The following is an 18,392-nucleotide window of genomic DNA, read 5'->3' as shown; positions in this document are numbered from 1 at the left end:
CAACTGGCCGTCTACCAAGAAGAAACGCGCAACTTTGGTCCTTAATGACCGTGATTCTTTTGGGTCATTTGGGAGCTTTCCATCACGCAAGTAGTTGATGTATTCATTGCGCTAATCCCAAGTTAAACCCATTGTGTTTATTTCAACAAATGCACCGTAGTACTGGGGTTGATTTCTTCCCCTTCGACCGAGGATCCCAAATTCGCCAATGCATCGACTTTGCTATTCTACTCCCTCGGTATATGCTGCATGGTCCATTCTTTAAACCGGTGTAATATCACTTGGATGTTTTCCAGATACCTCTCCATTCGTTCGTCCTTGACCTCGAAGACGTCGTTCACCTTGTTTACGATTAAGAGCGAGTCGCACTTTGCCTCGATTATCTTGGCCCCCATACTCCGGGCTAGTTCCAAACCTACAATCATAGCCTCATACTCGGCTTCGTTGTTAGTCAATTTAACAGCTCTAATAGATTGTTGAACGGCCTCCCCGGCCGGGGTTCTAAGGACGATTCCTAGCTCGGAACCTTTGAGGTTCGAGGCTCCGTCCGTATAGAGTTACCAAATACCCGAGGCTTCTCCCGAGATTAGCAGAAGTTCTTTCTCAACCTCGGGACCATAGCCGGTGTAAAATCCGCCACAAAATCAGCCAAGATCTGGGACTTGATGGCCGTTCTAGCTTTGTATTCAATATCATACCTGCTAATTTCTACGGACCACTTAGTGAGTCTACCCGATAATTCCGGCTTGTGCATGATATTTTTAGGGGACAAGTAGTCACTACACATATCTGATGGCATTGAAAGTAGGACTTGAGTTTTCTAGAAGCACTCACCAATGCTAATGCCAATTTTTCCAAATGGGGATAACGGGTCTCCGCATCCCCCAGAGTTCTACTTACATAATAAATAGGGAATTGCGTACCTGATTCTTCCCCGACCAAAACGCCACTTACCGCTATCTCGGAGACAGCAAGGTAGAGAAAAAGTCGCTCGTCCGCTTTCGGTGTGTGCAGCAGCGGTGGGTTGGACAAGTATCTTTTTAATTCTTGTAAAGCTCTTTGACACTCTGGTGTCCAAACGAAGTCATTCTTCTTCCTCAATAAGGAGAAGAAGCGGTGACTCTTATCCGAGGATCTCGATATCAAACGACTTAGCACCGCTATCCTTCCGGTGAGCCTCTGCACTCCTTTGACGTTATTCACTACTTCGATATCCTCAATGGCCTTGATTTTATTCGGGTTGATTTCAATACCCTGGTTTGACACCATGAAACCCAAAAATTTACCAGACCGGACGCCGAAGGCGCATTTTTTCGGGTTGAGCTTCATGTTATACTTGTGGAGCACATCGAAGGTTCCTTGTAAATGCTTTAAATGGTCCTCTGTTTCCAGAGACTTAATAACCATGTCGTCAATATAAACTTCTATTGTTTATCCTATTTGTTCTTCGAACATCCCATTAACTAGGTGTTGGTAAGTTGCACTAGCATTTTTTAATCCAAAAGGCATGACATTGTAACAGTAGGTCCCATATCGGGTAATGAAGGATGTTTTCTCTTGATCCTCCGGGTGCATCCGAATTTGGTTATACCCGGAGTAGGCATCGAGAAAACTTAAAATCTCATGCCCGGCCATCGCATCGATCATTCTATCGATGTGAGGCAACGGAAATGAATCCTTCAGGCATGCTTTGTTTAAATCCTTGTAATCAACACACATTCAAAATTTATTACCTTTCTTTGGCACCACTACTACGTTAACTAGCCAGTCCGGGTACTTTACCTCCCGGATAGAACCTATTTTTAAAAGCTTTGTTACCTCGTCTTTTACGAAGGCGTGTTTTGCTTCTGCCATGGGCCTTCTCTTCTGCTTCACCGGGGGAAACTTCCCGTCTAAGCTGAGCTTGTGAGTTGCTACTTCTGGTGGTATACCTGTCATATCTATATGGGACCATGCGAAGCAATCTGCATTAGTTCGAAGAAATTCAATTAACTTGTTCCTGAGCTCCGGGATTAACCCCGTGCCCAGGTATACCTTTCTGTCCGGTAGATATTCGAACAAGATGATCTGCTCCAGCTCCTCTACAGTTGAATTGGTCGCATCTGAGTCATCCGGCATGACGAACAACCTTGGTACATCAAAATCATCCTCTTCGTACCCCGGATCCAAACCCGTATGCTTTGATTGTTATTTGGCGTCTGGTCCTCCGGTTGGATCTTCTTCCTTGTGATCTGATTTTTTGGGCTGAGGTATCGCCTCCTCGACCGCGAACATCTCCCTTGCAGCGGGCTGCTCACCTCGGATGGGTTTTATCCCCTTTGGGGTTGGGAATTTCAGTAGCTGATGTAATTTTGAGGGCACGTCCCTCATGCTATGTATCCAAGGTCTACCCAACAGTGCATTATACTTCATGTCCCCTTCGATCATATAGAACACCGTTTGTTGGATAGTGCCATCGATGTTCATCGGCAGTGAGATCTCCCCCTTTGTGGTTTCGCTTGCCATGTTGAACCCGCTGAGTACCCGGGCTACTGGTACGATCTGATCGAGCAGACCCAGCTGTTCGATCAGTCTCCACCGGATGATGTTGGCCGAGCTACCTGGGTCAATCAAAATACGCTTAACCTGAGTTTTAAAGATGAGTATAGAAATTACCAATGCATCATTATGCGGTTGAATGATGCCTTCTGCATTCTTGTTGCTGAAAGAGATAGAACCCTCAGGTAAATAATCCCGGCTGTATTTTTCGTGAACAACAGAAACCTTGGCTTATTTCATCACCGGCCCTCGAGGGGAATTGGTACCTCCAATTATCATGTTGATTACATGTTGGGGTTCTACTGGCTCGACCCTTTTATGAGTCTCCCTTTCCTTGTAGTGACTTTTGGCTCGTTCACTCAGCAATTCTCGGAGATGACCATCCTTCAGCAACCGGCCTACCTCCTCTCTTAGCTGGCGACAATCCTCGGTTCTGTGACCATGGGTTCCATGGTATTCACACACCATGCTCGGGTCCCGTTGGCCCGGATCCCAGGTCGGTGAACAGTTTGTTGACATGGATGACTACATGGACAAGTCAATTATGAATTTACTTAATGATCTAAAGTCCATGTTTGGCAGGCAAACTGAAACTCCTAAAGCTAAGGTTATTTATCAAAATTTAAGTTAATGTCTTTTGTATTATCCCTTTCTATCTAAATGTGTTTATACATATCTTAATAAACAGAGGTCTGGCAGTGTTAAGGATGTTAAAAAAGAACCAAATACAAGCAACAAGAAGGATGGACTTCAGCACAACCTATATTTTCATTTTGATGAACCGATAGGTGATTTTGACATTGGTGGGCAGGATGTAGGTGAGAAAATATCCAATCACATGGTAGTAGATGCATCTGCTTTGATGAATGAGATTAATGCTTCTATTCCAGGTATAGTTTCCTCTATTTTTTACACATTTTCAGACCCATGTGAATGTATGTAAAATGTAGAAAAATATGAAAACTTACGCCTTATGTGAAACATGAAGTTGGTGAGCAAGTTGGAGATGGTGAAGCATGTGATAAATATATAGTTGACCCAGAAGAATTGAAGAGTCATCCTATTGATACTTTGATTTCAGGTAATGAGACCACTTAGTTTTCATTTTTACTATATGTATTAAACAAATATACATTTTACATGCTAAGATCTTAAATGATTTGGTTAAGATTTTGATATGAAATTTAAATGTTCAAATTTTACAGAACATAATCTAGATGATGTGGTTGCTGGCATTGATAAGTTGGGTGCTTTGGGAAATTCTGCCATTAAGATCCCTACCCTTGATGATTTTTAAATGCCTCCATTTATCGAGTCTCAAATAGTAGCGATTGAAACCAAAGGTGGTGACATCGTTACACCTGAACAATAAGCAAGAAATAGAAATCCTAGACCGTATGGTAAATCACCATACACTGATTTTAGTTCAGGCGGCAGCAGCACAATCAATTCTCCTACATACTTTCACATTAAACACCCATTCACAAATTGCATTGGCTTTGATGTTGACAATGATCTGATCACCGAATTTAAGGATTGGGTGAAATCGAAAATGTCTACAAGACATGGGAGGTCTGTATTGAACACATCAGCTATTTTGCAGAGAATTATTTATTTAACACATGTTATTCTACAATTTTAAAACATCTGTTATTTTGCAGGGAATCAATGTTCTCTAAAAAGGCCAATAAGATTGTGAATGCTTTTAATATAAGAGTTGATACAGTCGACAAAATGGAGTGGTTCCATACTATACTGACTACTGGAAAGTGTTGGCAAGACTCGGTACGTTGTTTTGAACCTATAAATTGTCTGACTATGATTTTTGACTTCCACAGTGTATGAAATATGTATTGAAACTAGTCTGAATATATGATTTTTTGTCTGAATTTATGATTTTTAAGTGTCATTCTGCTTTAGGTCGTTCATGTGTATATTTTGTTGGTCCTACGAGCTTTGTATTGTGGTTCGTCTCTTATGTGTGGGCTGACACTGTTTGAATAATTTAAATGTGATTCGGGTCTCATAGTTGATTGCTGTTTGTTAAAGATTGGTTTCTTCTTATTATGTGTCTTGTGTATGGAATATGGTTTTTACTTTTATGTCATCTAAGACAGTAGACAAACATATGTATGGGATATGTATGTAATATGTATAGAATGTGGTTTTTACTTTTATGTCATCCAAGACAGTAGACAAACATATGTATGAAATGTGATTTTTTCTTTTATGTTGTCTAAGACAGTAGACAGACATATGTATGGAATGTGTATGAAATGTGGTATCCTAAAATCTGATTCATAGTTTAATTGACATGTTTTCAGCAAGTTGATGTGATTATGTATTACCTGAGGAAAAAGGCCAAGTATGGGCCAAATAATCTAGTCATATACGTAACGACTGATGTTTTTTTCAAGTCGTGGGTTGAGTTAATTTACAATCAGTTCAAGGATAACCATAATGATCCTAGTCTGATCACTCCAGAACATGATGTCGCGCAAGTTATCCATGGGTATAAGTTGCTTGCAAATATCGCTTGGGATAAAGTCGACTATGTGCTCATACCGATTAATGTAGGCCAGAAACATCATTGGATGCTGGCTGTTTTATCTATACAAAGCAGGTGTCTTTATGTCTATGATTCACTCCCGGGAGGTGCAACGCACACTCGTGCGGTTAGAGAAATTGTTCAAAAACTGGCAAAAATGATACCACTCTTCTTTAACAATACTAGATTTTATGGCAAAAGGGAAGACGTAGACTGGAAGAATAACATAGAATACATTAAGAAGGGTGTTTCTGATCCTTTGGATTATGTCTTCGTGGAGAATTTGCTAGAACAAGATCCGGAATCAAAGTAAGTATATTTATTCTATGAAATATGGTCTTTTGCAATTTTTAACATATGTTGATAGTTTTCATACATAAAAAATTCTTTTCTCATGCATTCCATCATCATTTTCTTTTCAGTGATTGTGGAGTCTATGTATGTGCATTTGCTGAATATATCAGCCAAGGCATCTTGGAAATCCCAAAGGACGAGTTTGATCATCATCTTTACCGTAGTAGGTATGGTGACCTACTGTGGGATTATGCAAGGCAAAAGCAGGATGCTGGAGCTATTAGTGAGTGTGAAGCCACTGGATTGGTTACCGGTAAATTAGGTGGGCCAAGAATTCGCAAGGAACCTGTCCCCCAGTGGGAAAAATTACCGAGACCTAAACGAAAAGTGAAAAATTAATTTTTAGAGTTACTAGTTTGTAGTGTTTGATGTAAAAACATAGTTTGTTGGTGACTGGGTATGATACATTTTGTCGGGATCTATCTTAAGTTTTTGCTTGTTTTGCTATGCAAATATTGTAACTCATCTTGCTATGAATCTTTGAGTGGCTATGATACATTTTGTTGGGATCCATCTTAATTTTTTCCCTGTTTTGTTATGCAAATATTGTAACTCATCTTGCTATGAATCTTTGAGTTTATTAATCATATTTGATACGTCTTTCATACAATTTGGTTTGAGAGGCATTTTGAATCGTGTAGCTGCTCTTGCTTCAGGTTCTGCAGATTGTAAGAAATGCCAAATTGAAAATAATGTAATGTGAGCTTTGACATATTTATCACAATACATTAGCCTGTTAAATACATTATTCATACAATAACCATACATATTGCAGACAAACTATAAGATTTTATTATAGCCAACCAAAACCAAGCACGTAATGTTGATAACCAAATTCATATCAACTTTTCAACATTATTATTATTATTATTAAAATTGTACTCAGTTTCTACTCTTACTAAAAAAAAACAGAGTTTCTACTGTCATTAAAAAAAATATCACCGCCATAACATTGTCGACTATTTAATTTCCCTTTGGAATATTGCTACAGGTCTTCTTATTGTGGCCTTCTGTACCACATCTGCTGCATGTCACTGTTGATTTCTTAAATTTCCCCTCGTGGAATGGTTTCATTCGTTTGGTAGCTGGTCTTCCTGGTGGTCTTTTACCATCTGGTGGCAACACAATCTCTTCCTTTACATGCCTCGGTATATCCCATGTACTTTCACATGGAAGAGGCACAACTGGTATTGCATATTTATCGAGGAAATTCTTATTGCTATAGTAGGCAGAGGTATATTCCGTTCCATGTTGGTGCCTATACACTATAGCAGCCATAGCATGCCCGCAAGGTATCTCATCCAGTTGAAATCTTCCACAAGTACACATCCTAGCTCGAAGACACATTGTGAACCTCCTAACACCATCAATCACTGTATGTAGAAATTCAGTGGAAGCTCGTACCTCCAATCAAAATTACATTTGTACAAGTAAATCAGAAATTATACACTAAACATACAACATATATACACATATTATAGAGTTTTCATACATATGACAGTAAAAAAAGAAGGATATAAGTTAACGGAAGGATTATCTTACAGTCATACGGTGTGATAATACACCATTCTTGTTGATAATTTCTTGATACTTTTTAGTAAGATATGTGAATGTATTCTTTGCTTCTTTATCGTGCGTTGCATTCCATCTTTCAACCAATTCCCTCATGAAATCCAATAATTTTGCCACCGGCAATTCCCTAGCATTCACTGTAGCATTGTTTATAGATTCAGCTATGTTTGAAGTCTGTGTCCATGTTCTTTTTACTGTTGCATGTATCCGTGTCCATTTATGATAACCAATTTCAAATAAGTATCTCCTCAGCTTCCTATCTATTTTGGTCACCCTTCCCATGAATTCATTAAACTCTTGGAGTATGTATGCCTTAGCCATTGCATAGTATAATTTCCTCATCTGCTCTTTGTTTCTGTGGCATTGCTTAATTAAATTGTTCCACAAATGCCAAATACAGGCATAATGAGGCAGCCCAGGGTACACTGCTGCACTCGCATTCCATATACTTTTATGCCTGTCCGACACAAAGCACATGTTCTCCCTCTCACCAAAAGCATCCCTGAACCGCTCAAAGAACCATATCCAAGATGAATCATTTTCAGAATCAACTATACCATATGCAAGCTGCAGTATACTACCTGTTTCCATACACAAATAATACAATCATTTATAAACTTAAAAACAAACAAACAAACAAACAAACAAACAAACCTCCTGGATCCAATGTACAAGCAATTAGCATAGTACCCTTGTAAGTTGATTTAAGATGGGTTCCGTCAACCACCACTATAGGTCTGCAATACTCTCATCCTCTAATACAAGCTTTCAGTGCTACAAAGGTATACAAGAAGCGGTCTTCCTCTGTTTTTTCCAATCTTACAACTGATCCCGGATATGTCTTCTATAAAATGTATAAGTAGGCTGGAATTTTACTGTACGAGTCGGTGGGATCCCCTCGTAACATAATCATTGCCTTTTGCTTCGCTCTATAAGCTTGCATGTAGGTCAATGTTACACCATGTTGTGTCCTCATGTCCCTAGATATATCCTTGGGTGTGTATATTGTTTTTGGATCTTCATACTTATCCATTATAATAATGCTGACGACATTGGAAGTTGCTTGACGTTGTTCATAAATTCTATCCTTTAACAAGCATGTGTGCACATCACAAAAATTCCTAATCTTGAAAAGCCTTGACTCATTTAGACTTGAGGCCTTTAAACACCATGAACAATTGTCACCAGGGCATACGAGATGATAGCTATTGATGAAGAAGTACACATCAGAAACATTGAAAATATACATTTTTATACATACATCATACAATATTCATACACCCACCTATATTATATATGTGATTTACATACATACATGCTTCATACATTTTTTATTTATCTACAATAAACAATAATATTTGTTCATACCTTTTTGTACCATACCTTTTCACCCGAAATTGAAATTGCTTCATAAAGGCATATTGCCTCATAACTGCATTGAGTGTTTCTTTATCCTTGTAAATCTGTTTTTCCACAACAAATTCATGTCGAGGGTCACTTATTATTTCAGTTTCACAACTATCCAACAACTCAATATGTTCACTTGAAGCCATATCAATCTGTTCAATAATATTTCCCATGTATGAAGATTGAATTTCTCGACCCCTATTTATTGAACTGGAACTACTTTCACCATCATGATGGAATTCAATTCCCTCCATTTCACTATCCTCCAATGTGATACATAAAGGAAACCTACTGAAGAAATCTTTGTACTTTTTTTTTTATCTAAATATACCCAAACACCCATGTCGTTGTGTATGATCATTGGTGGGCATCGGTCACTAGCAATGTATTTAATCATTATGGTTTGGACTGTGGTATCTATCCCCAGTTGAGCAGCAATTGTAGAAATCAATCCATTATAGTTCGAATTTGAATCGTACTGGATTCCTTCAATTTTGAATTCTACATATCGACCTGTTACACGAAGTTCATACAACTTTAAACCAAAATTCATACATACTAAAATAGACAAATTTTGTCTGAACCAAATCAGTTCCACACTACAGACTCTACCTAGTATACAAAGTTCATACAACTTTCAACCAAAATCCATACATACTCCAATAGACAAATTTTTCCTGAAAAAAATCAGTTTCACATACAGAATCTACCTAGTATACGGAGTTCATACAACTTTCAACCAAAATCCATACATACTCCAATAGACAAATTTTTCCTGAACAAAATCAGTTCCACACTACAGAATCTACCTATTATATGAAGTTCATACAACTTTCAACCAAAATTCATGCATACTCCAATAGACAAATTTTTCCTGAACAAAATCAGTTCCATACTACAGAATCTACTTATTATATGAAGTTCATACAACTTTTCATACAAATTCTTTCATGCACGAGATTACATGCTTTTAATTGACTTCAAAACATAATGTATTTGGAGTTCAAATATATTTACCTGATGCGTCCCATCTTCCACTGTGTTGTATCATTGTTGACTGCATTGTGCTATCCGCCATTGTTACACTAATAAAGCTTTGATCCGAATGATTTTGATTATGACTTCTGAAATTTCAATCGCATATAATTGATAATTTGTTTAGGTAATTGATGCATCAATCGACTTCTATTAAATCAAATTGTATTCTTCCACAAAATATCAACAACAAAAAAAGGAAAATACCTGCTCCTTTTTTTTTGGAACTCGGATATGTATTGCGTTTGATACTTCAATGGTTTTTGATTGAGGAATTGATTGTTTATCAACGTTGCAGTTGTTTCTTCAATCACATTCGAATCCTCAATGAAAACTAAAGAGATAGGGCGAAAACATTGAGCGAAATTAAGGGAGAAAAATCGCAGGGAGATATTATGGGAAGGGTAGGAATCAACGGTATTTGCGTGATTCCGTGGGTTTGGTCGTCTAAGTTTTGTATAGGTTTGTAAGTATTCTACTGTTATATCTTGTAAATTGAAAACTGTCGTCGCGTTTTGTAAATATTTACTTTAAAGATGTATATATATATGTATTTTTCCCAATTGAAATTGGGTGCAATTATACAGTTTGACCTGTTTATTTAACTAGGTAATTACACAGTTAGGTGGGAATTGAGTGTAATTGAGAGGGTGTAATTACACTCTCCAATTCTCAAGGGGTGCTGAGAATTGTGTGTAATTACACCCTGTAATTACAGGGTTAATTTTTAGTTTATTTCTTTTTAATTTTAATTTAATTTCCTTTCTAATTTAATTTATTTTTTTATTTTATTTTAATTTTATCTTTTCTGATTTATTTTTTATTTCTATTATTTAATTTATTTCTATTTTTACTTTTTAATTATTTTTATTTTTTAAAATATATTTTCCTTTTTGTAGTATTTATATTTTATTTCCTTTCTTCTCATTCCCAACCTTTACTTCTTGTGGTTCCATGTAATTGCACGTATTTTTTTATTTTTTTATTTTATTCATTTAGCATAACCGTGTTAATATTCTAATATTTGAAACTACATCTCTTCTTATTAGAAAGAATGAGTCATTAACAAACTTGACATATAATAAGTGACGTTATTTAAGTAGAATTTCGTTGTGAATGAGGTTATAGACTTATATTATCCTTTCTTTTGAATTATAGGAGTATTTACTTATGTTAAATTGAAACTTACTTATGTAACGTTGGAATTTGACATAAAAGTATTATGTTAAAATTTTTTTCTTTTGGATTTTGAATTTGGGTTATATTTTCGATTTTAAAAATATTTGCTTTAGTACTATTGACTTGTTATTTCACATTGCACGTTGCTTATTTTTTACTTACAGTTGAAGGAATTGTTGTCAAACATTTGAATAATGTTATGGCATTATATTTATAGATATTTTGTTTTGTCAAACATCCAATCCCATGATGTTCTCACATAAAAGGTATGCTTTTAAGTTTTATGATCAATTAAAGTTAAAATATTATTAATTTGAAATTATATATCAATTATTTTTTACAATATTAGTTACAAATATATGATTATTAATTGACATATTTTCAAGAAACAATGTATTATCAAATAACTAATTCAATATCATTTGTAAAGGCACATATTTTTTAAATATTAATTTTAAAATTTTTTATAATCAAATGTTATTTTTAAATTAAACTAACTGTGTAATTACATTTGTGCAATCAAACAACACGCTTGTAATTACACTGTAATTACATTATAACAAACAAACAGGTCATTGTAATTACAATACTTGTAATTACTAGGCTGTGTAGTTACTAGGGTAGTAATTACACCAATTCCAATTACCAGGTGGCTTTCCAAACAGGCTCTTAATTCTTGTTAAAAGAGAGATTAGACGGTAATGAGAGTAAAATAAAAGGTCTTTATCAATATATTTTTAGTGGGGTGGGTGAGTCAATAAAATGGTTAAAATTGGTACATTTTTATTTCTTATAATTATAACATTGACTTTAAATAAAAAATTAATGTCAATAACATTTAATTGAAAAACCAATTAAAAAAGTTGGGTGACTTTATAGGTGAAACACCAATAGTCGAATAACTTTCTGATCAAAAAATAAAGTTGAGCGACTTTCTGAATAAACTAGCCATAGTTGAGTGATTTTGTGGTTAGAAAACAAAGTTGAGTGACTTTCTGAGTAAACTAATCATAATTGAGTGACATTGTGGTTAGAAAATAAAGTTGAGTGATCATCTAACACCAAAGGTCGCGGATGGAGACTAGAGACTAGACTATAGGAGCGGGTTCGGCATAATCCAATTTTTGGTTCAAATTTTGTATTTGCCTTAAGAAAATTCATTTAATTTGTACAAATTATAAATTTTACACTTTAAATCTTGGCTCCGCTTCCATGTGTACAACAGATCTTACCGCTACCTGAGAGATAGAGAAATTGTTTCAAATAGAAACTTAGCTTACGAAAAAATATACTCCCTCCATTTCAATTTATGTGAACCCATTTGATTGGGCACTACATTTAAGAAAGAGTGAAGACTTTTGAAACTTGTGGTTCAAAATAAGTCTTGAATATTTGTGTGGTTGTAAATTATTTCATAAAGTGAATTTGTTTCCAAATTAAGAAAAAGGTTATTTATTTTGACACGAATTAAAAATAAAATAGATTCACATAAATTGAAATAAAGAGAGTAGTAAATTTTGCCAGAATGAAAGTCTACATTCTTTTGCCCCCAATTTTACTCTATCCACTTAAGCAGAAGCGGAACCTAAATGATCCAAAAAAAAGGATGGAATGAACCAAAATACCTCAAGAAAAAAAAGTGATACCAAAATACTCTTAACGCAGTAATTTATTGCGTTATATAAAAGTGACTTAACGTCCCACGTTAGAAAACTGTCACCCGAGTTTTGAGAGTTTTTTTTATAAACAAATTACATAGCGCATTTTTTTCCTGCGTTATGCAAACTCACCCCCAACTCCCTCGAGAAAAATGGGGTATATAATAACGCAGGAAAAAATGCGCTATGTAATTTGTTTAAAAAAAAAATGTCAAAACTCAGGTGATGATTTTTTAACGTGGGACGTTAAGTCACTTTTGTATAACACAGTAAATTACTGCGTTAAGAGTATTTTGATATTACCTTTTTTTTCTTAAGGTATTTTAGTTCATTCCATCTTTTTTGGGGCCATTTAGGTTCCGGACTCCATCAGCATACTTCCAAGAACCTTCATTAAAGAAGAGTAGAAAAATCAAACTCCAGAGACAAAGTAAAAGAAGTGTCCAAAAAAGGAAGTCCCTTTCAGACAAGGAAAATTAAAGACTGTGGGCCAAGCTGGAAATGTGATGGAAAGACATTTGCACTTTTTGTATTTTGAAATTGAGAAATTACACAACTTGTGTCAGTTGGTACATTATACTACTGAGAGATATTTTGCCTTTTTCTTTGCGCAAAAAAATCCCTATATATTGCAAAAGCATAATACGGGGGCTCTCAAATTTGATTTGAGCTGGTAAATATGTTCTTCAAATTTGACTTGTGGCAGTTCATCCATTTTCATACTGAGAAATATTGTGCCTTCCGTGTGCAGAAACTTCCTCTTTTATTACACACACAAGAGAAAAATTAAGATAGAAAGAGTGATATGGCTTATGCTGCTATTACTAGTCTTATGAGAACCATAAACCAATCAATGGAATTGACTGGATGTGATTTGCAACCGTGTGCTATTCTAAAAGTGGAAAGACCTTGTGCAAAAACTCCCTCTTTTATTACACACACGAGAAAAATTAAGATAGAAAGAGTGATATGGCTTATGCTGCTATTACTAGTCTTATGAGAACCATAAACCAATCAATGGAATTGACTGGATGTGATTTGCAACCGTTTTGTGCTATTTTAAAAGTGGAAAGACCTTGTGATTTGCAACCGTTCTATGTTATTCTAAAATTGAAAAGACCTGAGTTGAAAAGTTAAATTATCAAAATGTACATTAAAAGTTAAACGACATTTTTACTCCCCATCTAAACACTATTTCTATACTATTTTTATACCAAATACTAAATTTACCTAACCAATCTATATATAATATAAAGCTAGGAATAGACAATCCTATATGGCACCTCTCTATGGCCAAGGATTTTATTTATCTTTTTTCTCTTTTTTTTTTTTTTTTTTGGACTTTTTATGTCATTTTTAGTTATTTTATTTTAATTTAAAAAGTCATCTCAATAATTCACTTCCCTTCATCTTCATAACTTCTACTCTTAATTAGTATTAGTAATTAATTTCATAATTCCTAATTTAATATACAAGTTATGACACCTAATTAAAATCACACCAACATGATATTCTCCTTTTTTTAACAATTTTTTTTCATTTCTCACAAAATTTACTAATTTACTAAATAAATAGAATAACAAAAGCCGTATACATTAAATGAGCCTTTGAAAGAGTCCAAATCACGTTCAACATTGTAATAAATCAAGTAACCCTCTGTTTGATCCATTTCCACGTAATAGTAATATTTATTCATCATCAAGCCTAAAGCCGCTTTTTCCTTCATAATTAATGACCGATAATTATAGTAAGAATTCATAATTAATGACCGATAATTAATGACCCATATATATCCACTTATTCTACTTTTTTTTCTGGGTATGTTATTCTTCTTGTGTCGTTCTTTTTTTTATTGCATTAAAAATATTTCATGTATGTTCTTATGTGTTAAAATTCTCATTCAGTAAATTAGCTTTTGATATCTTCTTACTATTCTTATTCGTAGTTCATCGATTTTTGAAATATATTCTTTCGGAGAAAGAAGAAGACCAATGATGAATAGATGAAAAGAAAACTAGAAAATCATACAGGAAGAATTGAGGCTAAGGACAATTAGTCTTTCTTAAACTTGACTTTGCAAAATAAGTTATTTGATGATCTCTTTTGCACCACATGCAATGTATCTAATTTTCTCATAATCTGGATAGTTAGATGACTTGATTTTATTTATACGAATTGTTTGTGTTGTTCTTAAAAAAAAAAAAATTGGCTTGATATCCTCGTTGTTCATTTTTTTTCACTGCATAACTAATTCTTTGTTTTGTTTTGTTTAGTAGGTGATTATTGGAGATGTGATAAACTGTCAAAGGATTGTCTACATAAATTAGTTGATAATTTTTTTTATTGCCATTATTTTTGCATGCTAACAGATTTTAGTATTAACAGATTATGTCAGAAAATTTAAGTTGTATATCTAAATATACAACTAAAATTGAATAGACTGCTTTTTATTTGTACAGTTAATATAGTTATAAAATGAAATCTACAAAATTTTAGTTTTAATTTTACCTTTTTTAGTACTTTTTAAAACTTATACAAAAATTACATAAGTTTCATTGATAATATATAAAAAATGTATATTATGTGGAAGTAAATACTCCAAATAACACAACTATATAAATTAGCTAGTAGTCTAACGCAAAACAGATGCTGGCAATGTTTTTCCATAAAAGAATTACTGTATCTAATTTCATTATTGAGAACTAACAATTGTTTCAATTTTCACTAATATATGAACTGCTAGCTTTCATTAGTAAAGTCCACCAAATGATTGTTTCCATTTTGCATTTTATTTGAAATTTTAAAAGTTTTTATGTGAAAGAGTTCAAGTTTAAAGTATAATAAAACTACTTTAGCCGCCATGTTAACAAGTAATCCGGGCAAATCTGCATTTTCGTCATTTTATATATTAATATTAACACCTCACCAAGTTCAATAATTTGTGTATATACATAAATGAGTGAAAATCCTTTTTTATTGTACATCTTAAAACTGTATTACGTTATTTATAAATGATTAAACATTGTAAAAAATCAAGCTTAGGTTTGTAATATCCATTTCTTTTTTACCCTCTCTTCTTCATTACTATTTTTGTTTCTATTCAAGTTACATATATCAATTTTAATGGACAGCTTCATAGCGATCTTAATGTATCCGAATATTCTTTCAGTCATAATATTATATATAAATTATCAACAAATCATGAAAAATTAGTAGAAACATGAAAAGATGTTTAATTAATAAATATTATTTATTTTCTAAAAATTATAACATTCATATTTTATACCTTTTTATGACCGCACATAGCGCGAGTAAGTACACTAATAAATAATAAAAGAATCAATAAATGAGAAGACATTAGCCTTAAGTTCATGTATCTGGATAGTCATTGCATTTAAGAGAAAAGGCCATAAATAGTCCCTTATCTATGGGAGTAGGTCTAAAATGGTCCCTTAACTATACACTTACCGGTTTTAGTCCTTTAACTATTCAAAAACTTATCAAATTTGGTCTCAGTCTATTTTTTTATACAAACAGCGTACAAAATGATAAACCTTCGTGAGATTAATCGTTAAACCATTCCTCAGACCTATATTTCTCTCTCCTTGCTTCTTTTTCCTCAAGTTCCTCTTGTTTAAAAAAAAAATGGAGCATTCTGGCACTAGTGTCGCTCTCGAGTCTCTAAAATTCGAAAAGACAAACTCAGGCACAAAATTTCTGTAACCATTCTTCTCAAACACTGCTAAAAAACTGGTAAAAACCGACGGAAAGACCGATGGATTCCGTCGGTTTTTTCAATAATTTTAAATCTTTTTTTTAAAAGAAAATCGACGGACTGTGTCGGTTATTTTTTGCATAAAAATGCACGAAAAAATATAATTATTTTATATATTATTTTCTAAAATAAACCGATGGAGTCCGTCGATTTTTTTTTTTAATAAAAAAACCGACGGAGACGGACTCCATCGGTTTTTAGAGCGAAAAAACAGTATAAATTAAATTAATGTAAGTTTATGAACAAAAAATATCAGTAGTCTAGTGGTAAAGCCCTTTAATGCCAAGGAACATACCCGGGTTCGATTCCAAGTTCCTACATCTCATTCTTTAATTTCAAAAAACAAAAAAAAAAACACGTCGGTTTTTTTATTTTTTATTTTTTTTAATAAAACCGACGGACTAGGTCGGTTTTCCGTCTGTTTTAATCGACGCAGTCCGTCGGTTACGAAACGCCAGAGAGAACTTGAGGAAAAAAATTGAGGTTAAAGAATGAACTTGAGAAAAAAGAAGTAGGGAGAGAGAAATATAGGTCTGAGGAATGATTTAACGATTAATCTCACGAAGGTTTATGAGTTTGTATGTTGTTTTTATAAAAAAAAAAAAAAATAGACGGAGACCAAATTTGATAAGTTTTTTAATAGTTAAGGGACTAAAACCGGTAAGTGTATAGTTAAGGGACCATTTTAGACCTACTCCTATAGATAAGGGACTATCTATGGCTTTTTCTCTTGCATTTAACCTCAAGACTCCATGAACCCTCCAAGTCCAATTCAATCGCTATAATAGGGAAAAAGATCAAGTATATTCATCTACTTTATTTTATTATCTAACTTTACCCTTAGTTAGCGATAGTGAACAAAAATACCCTTGCCATCTATAAACTTCACACTTATATCCCTATTTGAATAGAAACCTCTTAAATTACCTGATTATAAAAAAAATTACCACTTTCTTTATTGACCCGTCCCGTCCCGCCTATCATCATCATGTTCATCAAGCTTCTTTCTTGAAGAAAAAACGAAAGAAGCAAAACCACACACCCATGATTCTTGCTCAAAGCCATGATATAATGGAACAACGAGGTGCTTGATTGCTGAGCACAGATATTTTTGTTCTCATTTCTCAGATTTTTTTTTCCTCTTTCTATTTGGCTTCTATGGTACGACAATAGAAAACAAAAAGTATTTGTCAACTAAACCTTTTGATCTCAACATATAATTTATGAGTAGGCTTTAAGACTAAACAAATTAATCTTCTATTCTTATATTTTTTTCCCTACTGCTTGCCATTAATAATTTTATTTATGAATTCTATCCTTCTTTATATTCATCCTAAGATTATTTCTAAGCTCCCCTTTACCTACTCTCTTTTCCATTCATTTCTTTACCTTTGTTTATTCAATCGCATTAAAAAATTAGTAATTATTGTTATCTCTCCTTAAAATAATCTAGTTAATTGGCCTTTTGTTTATTCAGTCCCTTCAAAAATTAGAAATTGTTGTTATCTGTCCTTAAAATAATATAATTAATTGGCCTTTATCTTTCTTATTAATTTTATGGAAAAACCCAAAAATCAATTTTACTCTTAATTATTATTTTAAAATATATTTTTCATAATTATATGTTGCATAAACATCCAAAAAGTAAATAATTTTAGTTATGATTGGTTATCTTCCTCTTCTATCTCCCACGTTTTGAAGTATATAAATATCAAATGCCGATAAAGTGAAACAACAAACGTACTTTAATAATTCTCGAAAATTATTGATAAGAACTTTTACCATTGCTCTTTTCATCCAAATATTATACTCTTTTCATTTTAGAGGATCCACAATCTAACCATTTTCTTTAAGATGACATATATAATGTTTGTGTATATAATTTAAATATTATATTAGAAGTTATAAATTGTGTTACATGTTTTTCTTTTGCTTTTTTTATACCCTTCATAAACTGTTATCCTTCCATAAGTAATGAGATCAATTCTCCTATTATCTTTTACTAATCTTATGAAACATCCTAAAAATTACTTCTTCTTTTTTGAATAATTCCTCTTACCATTGCTCATTTAGTAATATTCCTTGCCATGTTTTAAACCAAAAAAAATTATATCCCTAGTCATGTTCTGAACAAAGAAAAAGATATTCAATACCAGCACAAAAAGTTCATTCCTCTATAAATATGATGAAATAAATAAATGGTGAATCAAGGTTAAGAGAAGAACAACAATTCCAGTAGAGAGAAACAAACAACTTTACAAAATTATTTAACCTAGCCCAATATTTCTGCATATTTCAAGTAGTAAGCTCAAAGAGTTTAGACCCA

At 33.6% G+C, this 18,392-nt stretch overlaps 1 protein-coding gene across 1 annotated transcript; it reads right to left on the bottom strand.

Moving 5' to 3' along the window:
* Positions 1-6,403: 6,403 nt before the first annotated feature.
* LOC132625739 (uncharacterized) lies at positions 6,404-9,497 on the bottom strand. The gene is made up of 7 exons (XM_060340330.1): positions 9,437-9,497; positions 8,751-8,932; positions 8,381-8,571; positions 7,894-8,217; positions 7,667-7,749; positions 6,983-7,593; positions 6,404-6,844 (listed from the first exon to the last, which is right to left on the bottom strand). The coding sequence occupies exons 1-7, from the start codon at positions 9,495-9,497 to the stop codon at positions 6,404-6,406; spliced, it is 1,893 nt and encodes a 630-aa protein (XP_060196313.1).
* Positions 9,498-18,392: the final 8,895 nt, after the last annotated feature.

Source organism: Lycium barbarum, unplaced genomic scaffold, assembly GCF_019175385.1.
Source record: "Lycium barbarum isolate Lr01 unplaced genomic scaffold, ASM1917538v2 unchr_scaffold_58, whole genome shotgun sequence".
Taxonomy (NCBI): domain Eukaryota; kingdom Viridiplantae; phylum Streptophyta; class Magnoliopsida; order Solanales; family Solanaceae; genus Lycium; species Lycium barbarum.
The sequence above is the reverse complement of the archived record's forward strand: the minus strand, read 5'-3'. Positions and strand labels throughout refer to the sequence as shown.

Excerpts from the sequence above, each read along its gene's own strand:
- LOC132625739 (XM_060340330.1), bottom strand. The coding sequence starts at position 9,497 with ATGGCGGATAGCACAATGCAGTCAACAATGATACAACACAGTGGAAGA. Across the intron at positions 8,933-9,436 it reads TGGAAGATGGGACGCATCAG|GTCGATATGTAGAATTCAAA; the intron begins GTAAATATATTT and ends TTCGTGTAACAG. Across the intron at positions 7,750-7,893 it reads CGAGGGGATCCCACCGACTC|ACCTATAGTGGTGGTTGACG; the intron begins GTACAGTAAAAT and ends AGAGTATTGCAG.